Source organism: Microtus oregoni, unplaced genomic scaffold (assembly GCF_018167655.1).
Source record: "Microtus oregoni isolate MIOR12 unplaced genomic scaffold, Mior012 000015F_ref0000493, whole genome shotgun sequence".
NCBI lineage: Eukaryota > Metazoa > Chordata > Mammalia > Rodentia > Cricetidae > Microtus > Microtus oregoni.
Window position 1 is genome coordinate 32,381,144 of NW_024543074.1, and position 19,975 is coordinate 32,401,118.

The window sequence follows — 19,975 nt, forward strand, 5'->3', positions numbered from 1 at the left end:
AATAGGTCTACCCACATGAACAGTGCATTCTGTACAACTAGAAACGGAACTGGAGTCTACACATTGAGATAGTAGCATATCTTAGATATTTAACCAAACGCTGATTTTGATTTGGAGGGTTCATAATTATTTTCCACCTCTGAAGCCTTTGAAAGCCTTCAGGCCCTGGTCGCTCTGGAACCTGTATCCTTTGTATCTGATGGCTCTCTGGAAGCCAGCAGACTCTTGAAGTGGTAACGCAGTGTCTCATGGAAGCACCTTTATGCAGCTAGAGTATCAAAGAAGGGTGAGGTGTTAGCAAGATGGGCTGGTGCTGTGTGACAGAACTTGTCCTGGGAAGACACAATATATATGGATACTAACCCCAGGTGGGGAGTGCATGACACACCACCAATGTGTAACCTGGTGAACCAAGGAGTTTTATTAGGGTTACTTACAGGAAGATGGGTGTGGGATTTCTTACAGGAGTAGAAATGTCTCAAAGACAGCTGTCTCACCAAAGCCCACTCCAGCACGGTGACAGTGCACAAAAACTGGGAACCTTAAACACTGTGCAGCCCACAGGCATTTCAAAGGTTGAAATGTGTGCCTTCCATGTGACTAGGTTGATCAGATGGTTTCTGCTTCTTCCGAGGCCGGTGGTCTCAGAGTCTTCTTTGCAACTTGGCTTGTCTAAGGAGACTGTCCTCCACAGTCTTCCCTGTTTCTGTACCTTTGAGAAGGAAAGGGAGGGACTGAGTGAACCTGGTCACTTTCAGGGGCTTCCTGAAGGGATTTCGAGTTGTTTATCTTCTGTCTTAAAGAGCTTCCCTGCAGGGTAGCATTGTTGGTTGTTTTCTCTTTTCTCTTAGTTCTTTGGGGGCCCACCACCCAGCTCTCAAATAAAACACAGGGAGTCTTCTTATCACTTAGGAACACCCAGCCTTTGCTTGGCTTTTTTGTCTTGCCAGCTTGTCTTAACTTTAAATTATCCCATCTACCTTTTACTTCTGGCTTTTACCTTTCTCTGTTTCTTTATATCTTTTCTTTCCTTCTTTTTCTGTGTCTGGCTGGGCGACTAGCCACTGGAGTGCTCCTCTCCTCTTCTCATTCCTTGAACTCTCTTGCTTCCCCATCCCTCTTTTTCTCCTTTTTACTCTCTCTGCCTGCCAGTTCCTCCTGTCCGTTCTTCTGCCTTGCTATTGGCTGCTCATCTCTTTATTAAACAAATCAGGTGTTTTAGACAGACAACATAGCCCCACAGAGTTAAACAAGTTCAACATAAAGGAATGTGACACATCTTTGTTATCATTAAAGCAAATGTTCTACAGCATAAACAAATCTAACACATCTTAAAATCATATTCCACAACAGGGTAGAATGGTTCAGTCTTCAAGGAAACTGCTATACAAGAGCTGGTCTCTCTTCATTTCTGCTGGGACCCTGTGTGACACCAACGTACATTAAGATGTTTTCTGTTTTGTTTTGTTGTGTATATTCATTGTCACATAAAAGCATTGCCACGCAATTACATCTGCTGTCCCCTCAGTGGATCTCCTTCTGTACCCCTTCACCCCCATGCCCATCAGTCCTCTTTGTTCTCCTAGCTGGGTTTCACCTCTACTTTCCCATCAGGAATGCGTACATGATATTAAGTGTTTATGTAAACCTAGGAATTGCAAATGAGAAAAAAATATAGCTGTCTTTCTGATACTAGCTTAATTTGATTAATATTATCATCTGTAATTGCATTCATTTCCTTACAAAAAGCACAGCTTCATTCTTCTTTATGATACAAGAAAATTCCTGTTAAGTATCTATACCACATTTTCCCATCCATTCTTCTGTTGCCAGACACCCAGGCTGAGTCTATAACTCAGCTATTGTGGACAGTGTTTCAACTCTGTGGTATGTTGACTTGGAGACCTCCCAGTGGGTGCCCAGGAGTGGTACAGTTGGGTCAGATGGTAGGTGCACTATTAGTGTTTTTAGAAACTCACATGCTGATTTCCATAGTAGCTGGACTGGTGTGCATTCCTACCAGAATATATGTAAGTGTTCCCCTCTTGTCCACATCTTTATCAGAAGTTGTTATTTGTTCCTCAGTGACTGCCATTCTGGTTGGAATAAGATGAGTTCTCAGAATTGTTTTGATTTGTATTTCTCTGGTGGCTAGTGAAGATGAACATTTTTTTCACATGTGTCTTAAACATTGTATTTCAACTCTTTAAAATTGTCTGTTCATTCCATTAGTGCTTTTTTTTTTCATTGAGTGGTTTGGAGTTTTTTGTTTAGCTTTTTGAGTTCTTTATATATTCTAGATAGTGATTCTTGCCCAGATATGTAACTAGAAAGGGTTTCCTCTCTCCCTGTTAACTGTCTTTTCACTGGATTGTTTCCTCTTCTTCATGGAAACTTTATAATTTCATGAGGATCTACTTAGCAACTCCTGTCTTTATTTTCTGAGCAACTGCAGTAGTATTCAGAAACTCTGATGGAGGAAGGTCATTGGCTAATAAAGACACTGCCCTGGCCCATTTTATTGGTTAGAGGATAGGTGGGAGGAGTAAACAGAACAAAATGCTGGGAGGAAGAGGAAGTGAGCTCAGAGACTCCACAGCTCTCTCGGGAGCAGACGCCTCAGAGAGAGACGCCATGCCCCGCTCCCGGGATGAAGCTCCAACCCAGGATGGACTAGGCTAGAATCTCCCCGGTAAGCGCACCTTGGGGTGCTACACACAGATGATTATAAATGGGCTAAATTAATATGTGAGAATTAGCCTAGAAGAGAATGGGCCAAGCAGTGATTAAATGAATACAGTTTGTGTGTTGTTATTTCGGGGCATAAGCTAGCCGGGCAGGCGGCTGGGGTGTTGGGGACGCAGCCCCGCCGCCACCCTTATTACTTCAAAACTCCTTCCCTATATCTATATCTTGAGACAGGTCCCTTTTTTGTCTAACCATTTCAAAGCTTCAAGTCTTATAGTAAGGGAATTGATCATTTGAGGTTGATTGTTTTTCAGGTTGGTAAATAGGAATCTAGTTTCATTTTTCCAAAGGAACTGTATTTCCTCCGATGTGTACTTTTGGCAGTTTTGCCAAAAACTAGCTGTTCGTAGACACAGTGTGGTTTATATAGGCATTCTCTATTGTATCCTATTGGTCTATATACCTGCTTTTGTGTTCATACCCTGCTGTCTTTGTCACTATGGCTTTGTAGAATAATTTGAGATCAAGTGATATGAAGTCCAACTATGTTATTTCTGCTTAAGATTGCTTTAGATACCCATAGCATTGTTTGTTTCAGTATGAACTTAATTTTTGAGTTCTGTGTGAATGGCATTGGAAATTTTATAGATACTCCGGTGAATATTTAGATGACTTTTATAACATTTTCACTATATTAATTCTTTACAGCCATGAGCATAGGCAGCTTTTTAGAGATTCTAAGTTTTTTTTTTTTTCAGTTTCTTTCCTAGGTATTTCAAGTTTTCATTGTACAGGTCTTTTGCTTCCTTAGTCAGATTACACCAAAGTTTATTAGTGAATCAATTGTGAATACAACTGCTTCCCATATTTCTTTATCAGCATGTTGGTGATTGGTATTTAGGAAGGATACTGATTTTAATATTTTATACTTATTTGGGAATTTCATATATTCCATTTGTTTTTACTTCTCCCTCCCCAAACTCCTCCAAGACACAGATAATACTTTCCTCCCTGCCCAGTCTCACTCCCCATCCAACTTCTTGTTCCCTCTCTTCTCAAAAAATATCAAGTCCAGCTTGTGTTGTCAAATACCTCTCGAGTGTGACGCCTGCTCTGGGGAGTCTTTGTCCTACCATATGTCAAACAAAAAAAGCTGATTCTCTCTCTCCCAGCAGCTATCAAATACAAATAAGTCCTCATCTAAAGGTGGGACTTTGTGCCCCACCATGTTTCCCCCATGCTGAGATTTTGTCTGGTCTGAGCTCACACTGATCTTATGCATGTGGTCACAATTATTTTTAACACATGTACCTAACTGCCCTGTGTACATATAAAACACTGTTTTCTTAAGCCATCCGTCATCTCTAGCTCTTGTATTCTTTTTACCCCATCTTCTGCTGTGATTCCTTAGTCTTTGGGGAAAAGAATAGACTTCCTGTTTGAAACTTAACCCTCCCCAGTCTCTTATTGTACATTGAACCGCAGAGTCCCTACGTTAATCACCATCTACTACAAGAAACTTCCCTGTGAGGATTGAGGGATGCGCTAATCTGTGGACACAGCAGTAAGTCATAGGAGTTGTTTGAATACTGTCTCCATTTAGCAAAATATTAGTAGGTTCCCCCTAAGGCCTATGACCTACTAGGCACAGGTTCTTGGCCTCAGTATGTTGCTGATTTTATATATTAATTTTTATAAAAATAATCATTTCTATGGGTTTTCTTAGGGAGTTTTTTTATCATCTACAAATGAAGACACTTTGACTTTTTTTCCTAAACATAGCCCTTTCATTTTCTTCTATTGTGTTATTGCTGTAGCTAAGACTTCAGGCACTACATCAAGCAAGAGTGGGAAGAATGAACACAGCACCTCTGTCTTAATCCTGACTTAAGAGGAAATGTTTGGCTTCACCCACTTACTATGATGTTGCTTATAGGTTTGTAATATACTGATGTTATTTGGAGAGATGTTCCTTCTGTTGGCAGTTTTTTTTTAGAGCTTTTATTATGAAGACATATTGGATTTTGTCAAAAGCATTTTCTGCATCTCCCGGTGTGATCATATGCAAAGTTGGCACTGGCTATAAAGTAAAAGAGGAATTGATGTAAAGAGGAGACAGGGGTGGGGATAGAACATGAATCTAATGTCATACTTTGTGGGTTCCAATCTCAAGTCCTTCAGTATTCCTTCCCAGGCTCCCAGACACCTGATACATCCCTGAGTGGTTCTTTGCAAGGTCAGGCCACAGGTCCCATCATACATCTGGGTAAGCTTCAGGAATATGATTGTAATGCTGTCCCTTTTCCTAGGCAGTCCTTCCTAGTGTTGGCCACACCACTTGTTCCCCTACAGAGTCTTGCTCTAACCAGGCCTCCACTCACTGACGACTACGTGAGGCTCTATTCAAAGCTTCTTCCCAGCAGTCTAGAATTCTCCTAGACCAGGGATCAGTATAGATTACCATGACCCTTGCTCTGAGTTTCTCGGGAGCATGGTTTGCAGCCAGTCTTATGCCAGCCACCTGACCACCAACTCAGCTTTTTCCAGGCTGCTTCCTTATAGTCTAAAAAGAGAGGATTTTCCCAGTGTGTCTCCTTTTTCTGCCATTGCAGCTTACTTTGGTCTGCCTCCTACCCCCATCCCATTTTCCAGCTCTCCAAAACATTTGCTTCTAAAAGTACAATACAGACGTCCCGAGGCTCTCAGCCAAAGTTGTGGATGCTGCCGCCTGCTGTTGACACTCCCTTACTAGGGGAAGGAAAAGCCTCTAATGTGAGGCGACCCCTCTGGGAAGAACTCTGAGCTTTGTCCCCTGTGAAGACAGCCAGGGCTCTTCACCTCGTCTTTCCCATCCTCAGAGCTTTCTGCTCATTCCTCAGAGATGAAAGAAGACAGTGTAAAGAGAAAAGGAGAGAAGGATGTCACTTGGCCAGACCTGTGTAGCCATGGCTACTCTAACTATAGAAGATCTCAGAATCTAACTTCATCCTCTGGGAGATGTGGGAGCTCCTTGGGCCTCTCCTCATCACTAGCATCTCCCATCTACATTTCTTTAAAAATACGTGCCCCGCTCCATCCACTGATGTGCCCCGCGCATTCATCCACTGATGTGCCCCTCGCCTTCATCCACTGATGTGCCCCACTCCATCCACTGATGTGCCCCGCGCCTTCATCCACTGATGTGCCCCTCGCCTTCATCCACTGATGTGCCCCACTCCATCCACTGATGTGCCCCTCGCCTTCGTCCACTGATGTGCCCCTCGCCTTCATCCACTGATGTGCCCCACTCCATCCACTGATGTGCCCCTCGCCTTCGTCCACTGGTGTGCCCCTCGCCTTCATCCACTGATGTGCCCCACTCCATCCACTGATGTGCCCCACTCCATCCACTGATGTGCCCCGCTCCATCCACTGATATGCCCCGCTCCATCCACTGATGTGCCCCACTCCATCCGCTGATGTGCCCCGCACCTTCGTCCACTGATGTGCCCCTCGCCTTCATCCACTGATGTGCCCCATGCCTTCATCCACTGATGTGCCCCACGCCTTCATCCACTGATGTGCCCCGCGCCTTCATCCACTGATGTGCCCCGCTCCATCCACTGATGTGCCCCACGCCTTCATCCACTGATGTGCCCCACGCCTTCATCCACTGATGTGCCCTACTCCATCCACTGATGTGTCCCGCTCCATCCACTGATGTGCCCCGTGCCTTCATCCACTGATGTGCCCCGCGCCTTCATCCACTGATGTGCCCCGCTCCATCCACTGATGTGCCATGAGCCTTCATCCACTGATGTGTCCCGCTCCATCCACTGATGTGCCCCGCGCCTTCATCCACTGATGTGCCCCTCGCCTTCGTCCACTGATGTGCCCCACGCCTTCATCCACTGATGTGCCCCACGCCTTCATCCACTGATGTGCCCCACTCCATCCACTGATGTGCCATGAGCCTTCATCCACTGATGTGTCCCGCTCCATCCACTGATGTGCCCTGCTCCATCCACTGATGTGCCCCGCTCCATCCACTGATGTGCCCCGCTCCATCCACTGATGTGCCCCACGCCTTCATCCACTGATGTGCCCCACTCCATCCACTGATGTGCCCTACTCCATCCACTGATGTGTCCCGCTCCATCCACTGATGTGCCCCTCGCCTTCGTCCACTGATGTGCCCCATGCCTTCATCCACTGATGTGTCCCACGCCTTCATCCACTGATGTGCCCTGTGCCTTCATCCACTGATGTGCCCTGCTCCATCCACTGATGTGCCATGAGCCTTCATCCACTGATGTGTCCCGCTCCATCCACTGATGTGCCCTGCTCCATCCACTGATGTGTCCTGCTCCATCCACTGATGTGCCCCACGCCTTCATCCACTGATGTGCCCCACTCCATCCACTGATGTGCCCCACGCCTTCATCCACTGATGTGCCATGAGCCTTCATCCACTGATGTGCCCCACGCCTTCATCCATTGATGTGCCCCACGCCTTCATCCACTGATGTGCCCCACACCTTCATCCACTGATGTGCCCCGCTCCATCCACTGATGTGCCCCACTCCATCCACTGATGTGCCCCTCGCCTTCATCCACTGATGTGCCCCACGCCTTCATCCACTGATGTGTCCCACGCCTTCATCCACTGATGTGCCCCACGCCTTCATCCACTGATGTGCCCCACGCCTTCATCCACTGATGTGTCCCACGCCTTCATCCACTGATGTGCCCCACGCCTTCATCCACTGATGTGCCCCACTCCATCCACTGATGTGCCCCACTCCATCCACTGATGTGCCCCTCACCTTCGTCCACTGATGTGCTACTGGCCACACAAAACCCTCCAAGTAGATACATAACCTGCAAACAGCCCCGCATGCACACCAGATTCCAGAAAACCCTTTCCTCTCCCTTCCTTTGACAAACTGGAACTCAGAATGCCACAGGTACAAACCTCCCTACTCTCAGCTCTCAGACCCACAAACCCCTGAGGTTTCCCAGACACCAGGCTTCCCATTCCAGAAGCAATCCAACTGCAACCAGTTCCCTGCCTTTCCCCAAGACAAATCCTAGGTATCCTGCGGAAGACAGGTGTTTGCTGAACACCAAGCCTCTCACTGCAGGCCCTCTATGATTCTCAATACCACTAAAACCTTGAGAGGTCTGAGTTGCAAGCTGGTCCCATCTGGATTACTTGGACCCTCGTATTGAAGTGGAAGGGCAGCTGCAATCACTCATTATGGTGGCGCCTCATCTGATATGGAGCTGAGATGATTCCATTTCATCATTCTGTCATGAGTGGGTATTGAGCAGATGATGGATGGCTCATTAGGACGTGGCTTCCGCGTTACTCATGGAAGTAATGTCTACCGTCAGACCACACACGTGTGCTGTTGTAAGGACTACAGACGGATTAGTGGCAGCTCAAACAAAAAACATTGAAGCTAGTAGATACTGGGCAACTAATAGACCCAAGAGAGATAAATGACTTTTAAGGGGGCCATTGAGAGTGTAGTTTATCTGATAGCTCTGAATGACAGAGAAACTGCCTACCACAGAAGACAGCATTCCTTGGTAGGATGTGATGAGAACTAGGAGTGTGGTAATATGATGTATGCTGTCCATACAGGTAGAGGGATAAAACTGAAAATTGTGTGTGTGTGTGTGTGTGTGTGTACGTGAGTGTGCACAGTCTATGGGTGTGGGTGTGTGGACGGGGAAGTACGTGACTTATGAGCATGTGTGCACATGTGTATGTGTGTATACATACACATGTGGAACTGGAGATGGACCAAGGACCCTGTGTACTCCACAAGTGCTTTACCACTAAGTCACATCCCCAGCATTTAGCTTCTCCTTGGGCTTTGAAGAAATTGCAAGATGGGTAGAAACATGAGCCCCAGTTCATTTTGTCCAGCCTCCTACATTCCCTAAATACTGTGAAGAAAATGTCAATGCAAACAGCAGAAATGAAAAAGAAAGGAAAGGAAAGGAAAGGAAAGGAAAGGAAAGGAAAGGAAATGAAAGGAAAGGAAAGGGTTATCAGAGGACAGGGTCACACAGGGAACCTTCTCTCAAAAGGCTCTGTGCTCCCATTCTTTAAAGGAAACTGACCCAAGAGTTGCTGTGGATACTGAAAGTCTACATAGCACCGTGGTCCTCTGGGCTCTCAAAGAACATGACAAACCATGAGTTCCCTAAAACCAGGGGGCTTTCATGGCTATGCAGTTGTACCACAATCGTAGAATACTCATGGAGTCTTAGAATCTCTCTCTCTCTCTCTCTCTCTCTCTCTCTCTCTCTCTCTCTCCCTCCCTCCCTCCCTCCCTCCCTCCTTCTGCAGATTTAAGAAGGTGATCCCAGTCCCCGAGCAGAGCATGGTCCAGTTGCTCTGCTACCTCCTTGAGGGCCTCCTGACCAAGGGGGACATCCCTGCCGACTGCCCCAAGGAAATATACGAACTCTATTTTGTGTTTGCTGCCGTCTGGGCTTTTGGCAGTGCCATGGTCCAAGATCAGGTAAGGTGACATGCTGAGATTGACACCCTGCTGAAGTGTACAGCAGTAAATACTGACACACTCCCCCCATAGACTCAGAAGGCAGGCTGTTAAACATTGCATCATGGTAGTTTCCCCCACAAACTGCTCCACTTGAGGCATGAGCCCCTGGCAGGGGCCTCACTGCGTTTGGAGCTGTTTCTTTCTGAGTTGGGGAGCCCATCTCTGCTCTCATGGAGTGCCGTGCAGTGCTGGCGCCTAGACCACAGCTGGGGTGGATACATGATACTCTGCCAGGTGAGTGGTGTTTGAGAGGGTGGCCGATGCTGTCCTGTAGAAACCTAAGGGAGAGGAGCGTTTTCAGCCTTCTAGGGTTCTTCAGAAGCCTGGGCTCCTTACTCTGTAGCAAGTCAGAGTTCACTGGGGTGTCCCCCATAGCCCTGAAACACAGAAAAGGTCAGGTCAAATGTTGACTGTGAGTGGCAAACCAAGAATGGGGACCAGCATCTGGTAGCTTCATGCGGTTTAGGCATAGAAATATTCACTCAAGAATATCTTGGCACTGGACTCCCTAACCCTTGCTACATTCAGAGCCCCTTTCTTTACTTTAGTGCTCTATAACCGAGTCTCCCTATCATACAACGTGAGAAAGACGTCAGGAACGTGGACTATGTGAGCAGATGTTTAAGTCAACATTAAAGTGTTTTTTAACTATAGGCACAATTCTGTAGAGATTTGTTCATCTTAGACTTATCTGCCTGGTCTGAATGAAACATTTGACTAAGACTTACTGCTGTCTGCTCCCCACAGTCTCTGGCTATTATTATTCCACCCTCTGCTTCTATGCGTTTGACTATTTTACATTCATTATATATGTATATAATTAGTATATACCCTATTGGTATATTGTATATAATTAGTCCCTCCATGCCTGGCTTATTTCACTTAATACCTCCCTGTTAACATCATGCTTTCCTGAAGAGATTGTATGTTTGGTATGCTTATCCCAAAACACAACACTAATAACGGAAAGCGGAGCAGTGCAAGGAAATTGGGATGCGTTGGGCAAGTTTATGCCTTGATTATGGTGATGGCCTCACAAGTGTGTGCTTAGCTCCAAGCTCTCTACATTGTATACATTGAATAGATGCAGCTTTATGTATCAATACAAAGAGTCAAAAATAAACCACCAAGAAAAGAAAAAGAAGAAGGAAGGGAGCGAGAAAGGAAAAGAGAAAACACTGACAGGATTTGAATTGTAACTGTTAACATTACCTGAGAGACTGTGAGTGAGAAGTTCAACCTGTGTCTTCCTTACTCTCCCCATGTGTCCAGAGGATGCTGACAGCTCCTGGGTTGTTGATGAGGACATTGTTCTCATCGCCCAGTGTGGATACATGGAAGGTGCTGAGAATAATGCTGGCATACACATGTGTCTGTTAGCAATATTCTCCTAACCCAAACATTCAGCTACACAGGAATATCTGGTGCTGTCTCACAACAGGAGGCCAAACTGTGATTGCTAGAGAGTTATGATTTACTCCTTCTTGTCTGGGTTGATTGTGGGGCTCGCTCTCTCTCTTTCTCTCTCCCTTCTCTCTTGGTGTGTGTATGTGTACATGCACATGTGTGCACATTTGTCTGTGGAAGTCAGAAGTTAGTGACACACGTGTCTTTTTCAATTGCTCTACAACTTTTCTTGAGACAGTCTCTTACTGTGGCCTGTGGCTTATTGACTAGCCTGGACTGACTGGTCAGTATTCCCTAGAGATCCTTGGCCCTGGGATTCCAGTCATGTACTGTTATCCTCAAGGTGTGGGAATCTGAACTTGGGTCTTCAAGCTTGTGTGGCAAGTACTTGACCAACTAAACCATCTTCTAAGCCACCTAAAGCTCTTCTTCCAAGAAAACTAAAGTTTCAGCCTTGCAGGACAAGGCCATATTGGAAGAATCTGAAAAGATTTGCTCCTTCAAAGAGTGCACACGCCCTTGTTCTAGCAACATCCATTACTGCATGTTGCTCAGACAATACAGAGCAGCTCTCACAGGCTCCCCGTTCCCTGATCCCAACCCGATGTAGATACCTCAGGGTAGGGTAGAAAGAGAAAGATGTGCAGGCTCAGGTGGTTGACATCTCAAAAGTTCTGTCCCTGTTCTATAGTGTGCAGGAGCTGCTCTTCAGACAGCTATCTGGACTGCCCTGCCCTGCTTCACAGTTCCCGTCAGAGGCTGAGTGCAGAATGGATAACACTTGGCTGGAAAGCACAAAAATCCCCAAATGCAGAGGCTTATGCTTTTCCCCTGACTGCAGGCTCTGGCATTCCAGCTGCTGAGATGCCATCTACCAACTCCTGGGCTCCTCACCCACATTAGCAGTGGGGTGTCAGGATGGGGACACCCGATCAATTTTTCAATCTGCATAGAGATATTTAAATCCACTCCATTCTTTCTAAAAAGCCCGGAAGAAAGCACCTTTTCTAGGTGTCTTACACTCTGAGAACTATGGGTAGTCATACGAGCTATGGGGAGAAACACAGGAGAAAGCTTTTAGCAGCAGGGAATGCCTGGAATCCCACACAGGCTACATTAAAGCCAACCACCAAAGGGAGTACTGTAAATTAGAGAGTAGGAATTTGGCCAGATATTTGCATCAGCACCACCAATGGTGCCTCACTTAAAAACCTGTCAATAAGGCCACACACTAAACAAAAATGGAGCCTATGCCAGTATGGAAGGACCAATTAAAAAGAAAACAAAAAAAAATGTCCTGGTGAATAGTTTTCAACAATTACAGAAAGTGCTCTCCCGCAGAGACGTGGTACAGAGAGCACAAGATGGGAGTTGGGGCTTACATATAAAAAAAGGGGGATCGTTCTAACCAGTTAGGATAATTCAGAGCACTGCGAAAATTGAATGTGGTAAAATCAGATCCTAAACTCTATAATAGGGTGCCAGTAACATTTTAATGTCATCTAGGATAAAGGGCATGACTATAACAGAATGTGAAGCCACGAGAGACAGATTTCATTGAAATAGATTTCTGCAAAAAGCCCCACCGAGATGGATACAAAGGGGACCAACCAAAGGCTCAGTCAGCAAGGGTCACCTGGTCTTCAGTCAGAATGGAAGCTGAGATCAAGTGCCAAATTATGGGATGGCAGGGGGATGAATTGGTGTGACCCAGCCTGTGACAAACTAAACAGGTAGATGAAGGAGTACTGAAGGCGAGATGAGAAGATGGACAGATGTGTTCTTTTTGAGAGTAGCCTCAGCTTGAGGACTCCCCGGGAACCAAAAGTGTCTCCAAGGACTTCATCTATGAGTTAAAATGGAGGTTTTCTCTGGGATTAAATTTAAAGAGAAAAAGACAACATCCCCTTAATCTGACTTAAAATCAAAATAAGAACTACACATAAACCTGTCCCTAGTTTTGGCCTCTTTCCATTCTCTTTTCTTGTTCTTGTTTTGGTTCTTCCATTTTGGTGTGCTGTTGGTGTTATTTTTGTTTTGAGACAGGTTCCATTTCAGCCCAGTCTGGCCCTAAACTCTTGGTCCCCCTGCCACAGCTTCTAAATCACTGGGATTATAGGTGTATGCCACTGGGTCAACCTCCATCAGCATTTTGAAGCAGAAGAATTTTATCCTATTTACTTAGAAGAGAGTAAAATGAGAGTGTCCCATTTCCCTCAGGATCCAGATCCATTCTCCACATCAGCCCTGTCAGCCATCTAGTCTGGGAATGCTGTCTCTGCCCTGCCCTCCCTGGGTGTCACCTACAACTGCCAGTCTGTATTCTGTACAATATCTCCTACATTTGGGTGTTTGCACTGTGGTTCCGCTGTGCCGAAGGGTTACTGTGTTTCTGCTGTGTGGAAGGGTTACTGTGTTTCTGCTATGCCAAAGGGTTACTTTGTTTCCGCTGTGCAGAAGGGTTACTGTGTTTCTGCTGTGCAGAAGAGTTACTGTGTTTCTGCTATGCCAAAAGGTTACTTTGTTTCCACTGTGCAGAAGGGTTACTGTGTTTCCACTGTACCAAAGGGTTACTGTGTTTCTGCTATGCCGAAGGGTTACTGTGTTTCTGCTATGCCGAAGGGTTACTGTGTTTCCACTGTGCTGAAGCGTTACTGTGTTTCAACTCGAAACTCGAACTCAGTAAAGTACACTGGGCATTCAACTCTACCCCTAAGGGGTTCGTGCTTTATATGAAGGCATGAAAATTATACATGCAAACTATTATTTCTCTCAGAAAGGCCAATAAGCTTTATCTCCTTTGCTGTTTCAGGATAGTATACCAGGTCTTGAAGGATGCTTAGAAGTCTCTTCTTCAACCTTCATCTTTAGATGATGAAAGTGAGAAGCAGGAGGATGAGACTAGCCTCTGTGACTCTTCTTGCTCAACCTCACTGCGTCCCTTGCTGTCAGCCTTCATTTACATCATGAAATTGCTCAGTCTCGGATGCCTGGGACGGTGGGAGCTGGTTTCTCTCTCTCTTTCGGAGGTCTTGGTCCACACTTGCTCTTCTGGCGGTCAAGGACCTTCCTCCCTTCTGTGTCATCAGATCCCTTCCTCCCTCGGTTTTCTTTGCTTTGGAACAACTATGATGTATTCCAGGGGCAATGCTGTAGTCACATTGTCAAGCCAGGCTGCTGTATGTAGTTATCGTACTCCATGCCACATCTAGGACACTTATAAAGAAAAGGAATTTGTTTAGCTCTTGGCTCTAGAGGCCGGATGTCTGGGAGACCGGCTCTGTACCTGCTTCCCCGATGTAAGGGGCATTCCATGGGTGACAGAGAAAATGTACAAGCTTCCATCTCTCTTCTCTGGAATCCATCATGGAGGTCCTGCCATGTGACCTCGTCTCATTCTAAGCCTCCTTTTCATAAAGGCCTCATCTGCAGGTTCCTTTAATATGACTTTGGACATTAATGTTCCAGCATATGAATGTTAGAACGTGGGGCTGGAGAGGTGGCTCAGAGGTTAAGAGTACTGGTTGCTCTTCCAGACGTCCTGAGTTCCAGTTCCCATCAACTATGTGGTGGCTCACAACCATCTCTATTAAGATCTGATGCCCTCTTCTGCATAAAGGCATACATATGAAGATAGAGAACTCATGCATCAATGCTAGGACACATTTAAACCCCAGAAAGTACCAGAGGGCAAACTCTGTCCCAGGGCATCCCCTATGTTCTGGTCCTTGATGGGACCAATGCTTCTGGAGCTCTGTCATTCCTGGGAGCTGCTCCATCCTAGAGATATATAGGTGAGCTCATTTCCCCCCTACTCCAACCTTTGTCAGTGCCAGGGTCTCCTGCCTGGGTCCCCTGGGCTCTGGAGAATCTGTGGCCTGACAAGCCTTGTCTTTGCAGCTTGTAGACTACCGGACAGAGTTCAGCAAATGGTGGCTGACTGAGTTCAAAACAGTGAAGTTTCCTTCCCAAGGAACTGTCTTTGACTACTACATAGACCCAGAGACCAAGAAATTTGAGCCCTGGGCTAAGCTCATACCTCAGTTTGAATTTGACCCTGAGATGCCTTTGCAGGTAAGTGGGACTGAAGAACCAAGGGCATGGTACCCGTGAGGGTACTCAGAAGCAACCCCTATTGGTATAGAGTATTTGACCTTGTGTAACCCAGTTGGTCCTCAGGTGCATTCTTTTTTAAATCCTAGAGGTAATTAACCTACAAGGTCTCCTACAGGAAAGGAAGCAAATAGAGAACACAGTCAGCATCCTTAGGGACAGAGGAGAGGAGGTGGCAAGGCCAGAAGGTCCTGCAGTCCCTTTGGAGGGGTCTCAGGGAGACAGGTGACAGGGGTGGGTCTCTGCTGTGAACTTCAGGGTACAGGGACAATGAGTTTACCAGATGGACAACCAGTAGAAGATAGGGAGGATGCTCAAACCTCTCCTCACTAGAGAAGTTTCCCCATGACAGATTCTCCTCTGCTGGAATGTCCCAGAACAGACCGCCTACAACATTCTGTTCCAGGCTTGTTTGGTACACACAAGTGAGACCATCCGCGTGTGCTACTTTATGGAGAGACTTATGGAGCGGCAGCGGCCCGTTATGCTGGTCGGCTCTGCGGGCTCAGGCAAGTCCGTGCTGGTGGGAGCGAAACTGGCCAGCCTCGACCCTGAGAAATACCTGGTGAAAAACGTGCCCTTCAACTACTATACAACATCAGCCATGTTGCAGGGTAAGCAGCCCCAGGGGCCTGGGGTGTGAGTGGCTAAAGCGCTAACAGGACTTCTGTGCTTTCTCGGCTGGGCCTTCGTCACCCACAGCACTACTTCCTCCCTTACCCCACGCACCTCTGCCCATGTCCCTAGCTCTTAACACTGCCTCCTTCTGTCTTTCTTTCTGCGCCCTATGGCCTGTTAAATTCCATCAGAATCATGCTGTAGCTTCACAGACTGGAGCCCAGCGCCCCTTGGAGGTCTGCGTGGGCTCGCTAGGCACAGGTGCTGGAAGCATCTATGGATATCACTTCACCACCCCTCAAATCCAGTGGGTGGGGTCAGAGGCTCAGGTGAGGAGGATGGCTGCCTAAGGTCACCCCAAGCAAAGCCTCATGGTGCATCCTGTCTTCTGAATTCTCTTGGGGTCAGTAGTGAGATATCCGTGGGTGTTCATTCAGCAACCATGAGGAGAGGTAGCAGGGCAGACTGCCCCTGTGCTATTCACTTCTCATTGGTCCTCTCTTACAAGAGGGTCTCAGTCTATGAAGAAACACTCAGCACATTAATGAAAACCTTTTCTAAGGTTTGAATGGCAGCACATGCTTGTAATCTCCATACCTAGAAGCAGAAATAGGGAGGGCAGCCCAAGTCTATCGCCAGTGTGAACTACATACTGAGTTCCAGAGTAGCCTGAGCTACAGAGGGAGTCCCTGTGTCCAAAAACAAAGCAAAACAAACAAGCTTTCTTTTGAAGATCTATCCAAGACAATGCTTCAGCAAAACCTGGTAGAAGCAGGTTTGGGAAGCAGCCTCATCCCTGCCCTCCCAATTGTAACTGGTAAAACAGTGGAGAGCTTTTACACACACACACACAAATATGCACACATGCACATGTGCACACACACTCAAATATGCACACCTGCCCTCACACATGCATATATGCACACATATACATGCACACCAATACACACACACACACACACACACACACACACACACACACACTGGAAAAGCTCCAATTCAGATATTTAGATAGAAGATGTTTGTATCTTTGACAATGAGTGACCTAACTAACTGAAGGACCTAAATGAGTCTGACCTAAGTCATCTTCACTTTGCTTGCTGTAACTTTAACTTTTTGTGTGTGATAAACCTATGCCTGTGATGTGAAAACTCCCACCACAGCCTACAGCAAGATACCAATACAATGTCAGAGAGCATGGAGTCACTGAGAAAGAGATGCCCCCACCATGCCCACTGCCCCATACTCTCTCGGATCTGAACAGAGGAAAGAACCTCCAGGGCATAGCTAACGGCACAAGGTAGCAAATCCTTTAGGATAGGATGAGTTTTGTGGTTTTATCGCATTGCTATTATAGTTACTTATAAGTTCATTCTTTTGAAGTAATGTCTCATTGAACACTCAGACAAGTACTGGGAGGAAGGGTTCTGCCAACAATTGGAAAGGAGGAAAGCTGACACCTAGTGTCAATCAGTGAACTCAAGAGACATCCACCCCGGGCTTGCTCAACAAAGAGGCAAACTAGTAGAGTTGTTGTGCAAAGCCCTTAGTCTGATGACCCACTGTTTCACCCGCCGCTGGGATGTCAGGCACTGGGGATCAGGAAGACTGGAAGTATGTGGCTTAGCTATACAAGGCAGGCAGCATGCTGGCAGAAACAATGAGTGTTTACAATGGATGTGCAATGGCAAGCGATGGGATGCAACCTAATTACTCAATGTGGTGGGATAATTTGCAAAATTACAGACAGAAAAGCTTCACAAGGGTGCAGTTGAAATTATTTCCATAGCATTATCAAGTGACAAAGGAGATACAAGTCAGTGAATGTAGCACTCTCTACATGATGATTTAAAAGAATATATAGATATATGTTCAGCAGTTAAGATCCTGTGCTACTCTTGCAGAGGGCCCAAGTTCAATCCCCAATACCCATATTAAGTGGTTTACAACCACATGTACTCCAGCTCCAGGAGATCTAATACCCTTGTCTAGATGCCATAGGTACCTACACTGATATGTACATACACACACAGGATGCTTTTAATTTATGAATGCCTATTACACAATGGCTACCCACCATGGCACATACATATTCTCTCCAGACAGACATATTAGAAACTGGCAATAGTAGTGGCCCCTGTCATGAAGACACTAACACTGAGACTATGGATGATAATTAAATGATTCTTAAATGAAATATTTCAGAGTGCAGAGAAGTCCATACTGTGACATAGCAGATGCCCAGGTACCACCATCCACATTCAGCAGATGTTAGCACCCATCCTCCTCCCCACTCCTTATTAATGTGAGTACCAAACCCAGAATGCATCATTATACAAACTCTTGATACCTACCTGTAGTCACAAAACGTACAGTGCTCTTATAAAGGTTAAAAATATATCATACTGTTCTCTCTGGCAACTTCCTTTTTATCAGTGTTTTGATACATGCAGATCTATTTCATTTATTTTCACTCCTACATAGAATTCTATTATGGGGATAAATCAAGGCTCTTTTATTCATCATCCTACTGAAAGGCAGCATAATTTCCTTTTAAACTTTGTGTTAGTTCTTTGGAAATCATGTACAGTGTGTTCTTGTCATATTCACATCCTACCCAACTCGATCTGTCCCCTTCCCTACCTACCCAACTTTGTGGTTTATTTATTTTATTTTTTTACTTTTCTTAACCCGTGTCTGACTTGTGCTGCCTGTATATTGGATGTGTAGCTTTCCATTAAAACATGGTCAACTTATTAGGAACCACAATCTTAAAAAAACTGATTCTGTCTCTCCCAGCAATTATTAATGGCCAATAACTCCTTAGCTGGGTGCAGGGGTGGCTTTGTGCCTACTTCTTCTTATCCATCTTGCGATTTGATTGGGCCTGAGATCACACAAGACTTGTGCATGCCGTCATAACTTATATGAATTCATATGTGCTCTGCTGTGTCAAAAGACACTGTATCTTTGAAATCATAAGAGCCTGGGCTCTTATACTGTTTCCAAACCCTTCTCCACAATGATTCTTGAGCCTAGGGAAAAGAGAGTATTATGCAGATGTCCTGTTTAGAGCTGAGCATTCCACATTCTCTTACTCCGTGCACCTTGACCAGCTGTTGGTCTCAGTGTTAATTGATGTCTATTGCAATTACAAACTTCTCTGATAAGGACTGAGAGATATATTAACCTGTGAGTATAACAGTCAGTATCGGTGAGTTCAATGCTATTTCCCTTTAGAAGAATAATAGTAGTAAATTATCCCCAAGGCCTATGACCTATCTGGTCATATGTTCTTAGCCTGAAAAAAAAATGGTGCCAGGTTTATGTTTCATCTTGTGAAACAGAATTAATTCTAATCAAATAGTAATTGGTTACTTCCATGATAGTCATACCACTAGTATAAAAGTAGGCGTGTGTACCAGGCCTATTAGTATTACCATAGCTCCCAGGGTTCACAACTGGGTAAGATGGATGATTTCCTTTCTTCTCCAGTAGTGTAAATGGCACCTTTCAGAACTTTGAAAATTAGAACAAATAGGGATAAAGCTTCCATATCAATACCCACTTGATTGGTATGGTATTGATACGTTCTCTGATTCAAGTGTATGGTATTATCAGCAATAGGATCTTACCATCAAATCTCAAAGGACAGTTAAGATCATTAGCAGGAGCCTGCAATGTCTGGGGGGAGGGGTCTGTGGACTTCACTGACCAACAACTCCAAAAGAAGTAGCCCATTTTTGGCACTGGGCTTTCGTTTGGTAGCCTGTGGTGTCAACTATGGGTAGGATATAATTTTAACATTTGTATCTATTATATATAAGTATATATCTATATCTATATATTAGGAAGCTTCTACTGTAATAGGTTTTCATATTATTTCTGCAAAGGTATTTAGTGTTATTTATTACTCCCTATATTCCTTTAACTACCCTGCTCGCCCATCTCCCACCCCAGTTTAAAACCCGCTGTTATATTATTACCCTATTACTCTATACTACTGACCCCGCACCTCTTACTAATTTCCTGGCATCTGTGATTATTTCTAATGAAATACACATATCTGAAGGTTCAAAGTTTTTATCCACAAATGAGAAAAAAACATGCAATGTTTGTTTTTCTGGAATGGGTTAGCTCACTCAGAATGATCATTTCTAGCTCCATCCTTTTGTCTGAGAATTTCATAATTTTGTTTTTCCTAACATCTGAATAATATTCCATTGCACAAATGTATCATGTTTTCACTACTCATTCAGCAACTGATGGACATCTATAGGCTATTCCCTTATCCTACCTCTTGTGAACACAGTAGCAATGGAGACAGATGAGCAAGTGTCTCTGTTGTAGTACAGAGTCCTTTGAGTTATGTTCAAGAGTGGTATAGCTGAATTATGCAGATAAATATATTTTAATTTTGAGGAACCCCCATTCTGATTTCCATAGTGTCTGTGCCGTATTCTACTTCCAACCAATAATGAATAAATGTTCTCCTTTCCCTTCATCCACGCCAGCATTTGTCATCGTCTGTGGGTTGTTTTTGTTTATTTGTTTTATTTTGTTTTGGGGCTTATCTCAGCCATTCTGAC

The 19,975-nt window shown here is 45.2% G+C and overlaps 1 protein-coding gene across 1 annotated transcript in view; it reads left to right on the top strand.

Moving 5' to 3' along the window:
* Dnah9 (dynein axonemal heavy chain 9) overlaps nt 1–19,975 on the top strand; it is a 336,148-nt gene that overhangs the window by 140,843 nt on the left and 175,330 nt on the right. The window contains exons 36-38 of the mRNA XM_041664051.1: nt 9,032–9,206; nt 14,556–14,729; nt 15,175–15,382. Coding sequence (XP_041519985.1) covers nt 9,032–9,206; nt 14,556–14,729; nt 15,175–15,382 — 557 coding nt within the window. The remainder of the gene's footprint in view (nt 1–9,031; nt 9,207–14,555; nt 14,730–15,174; nt 15,383–19,975) is intronic.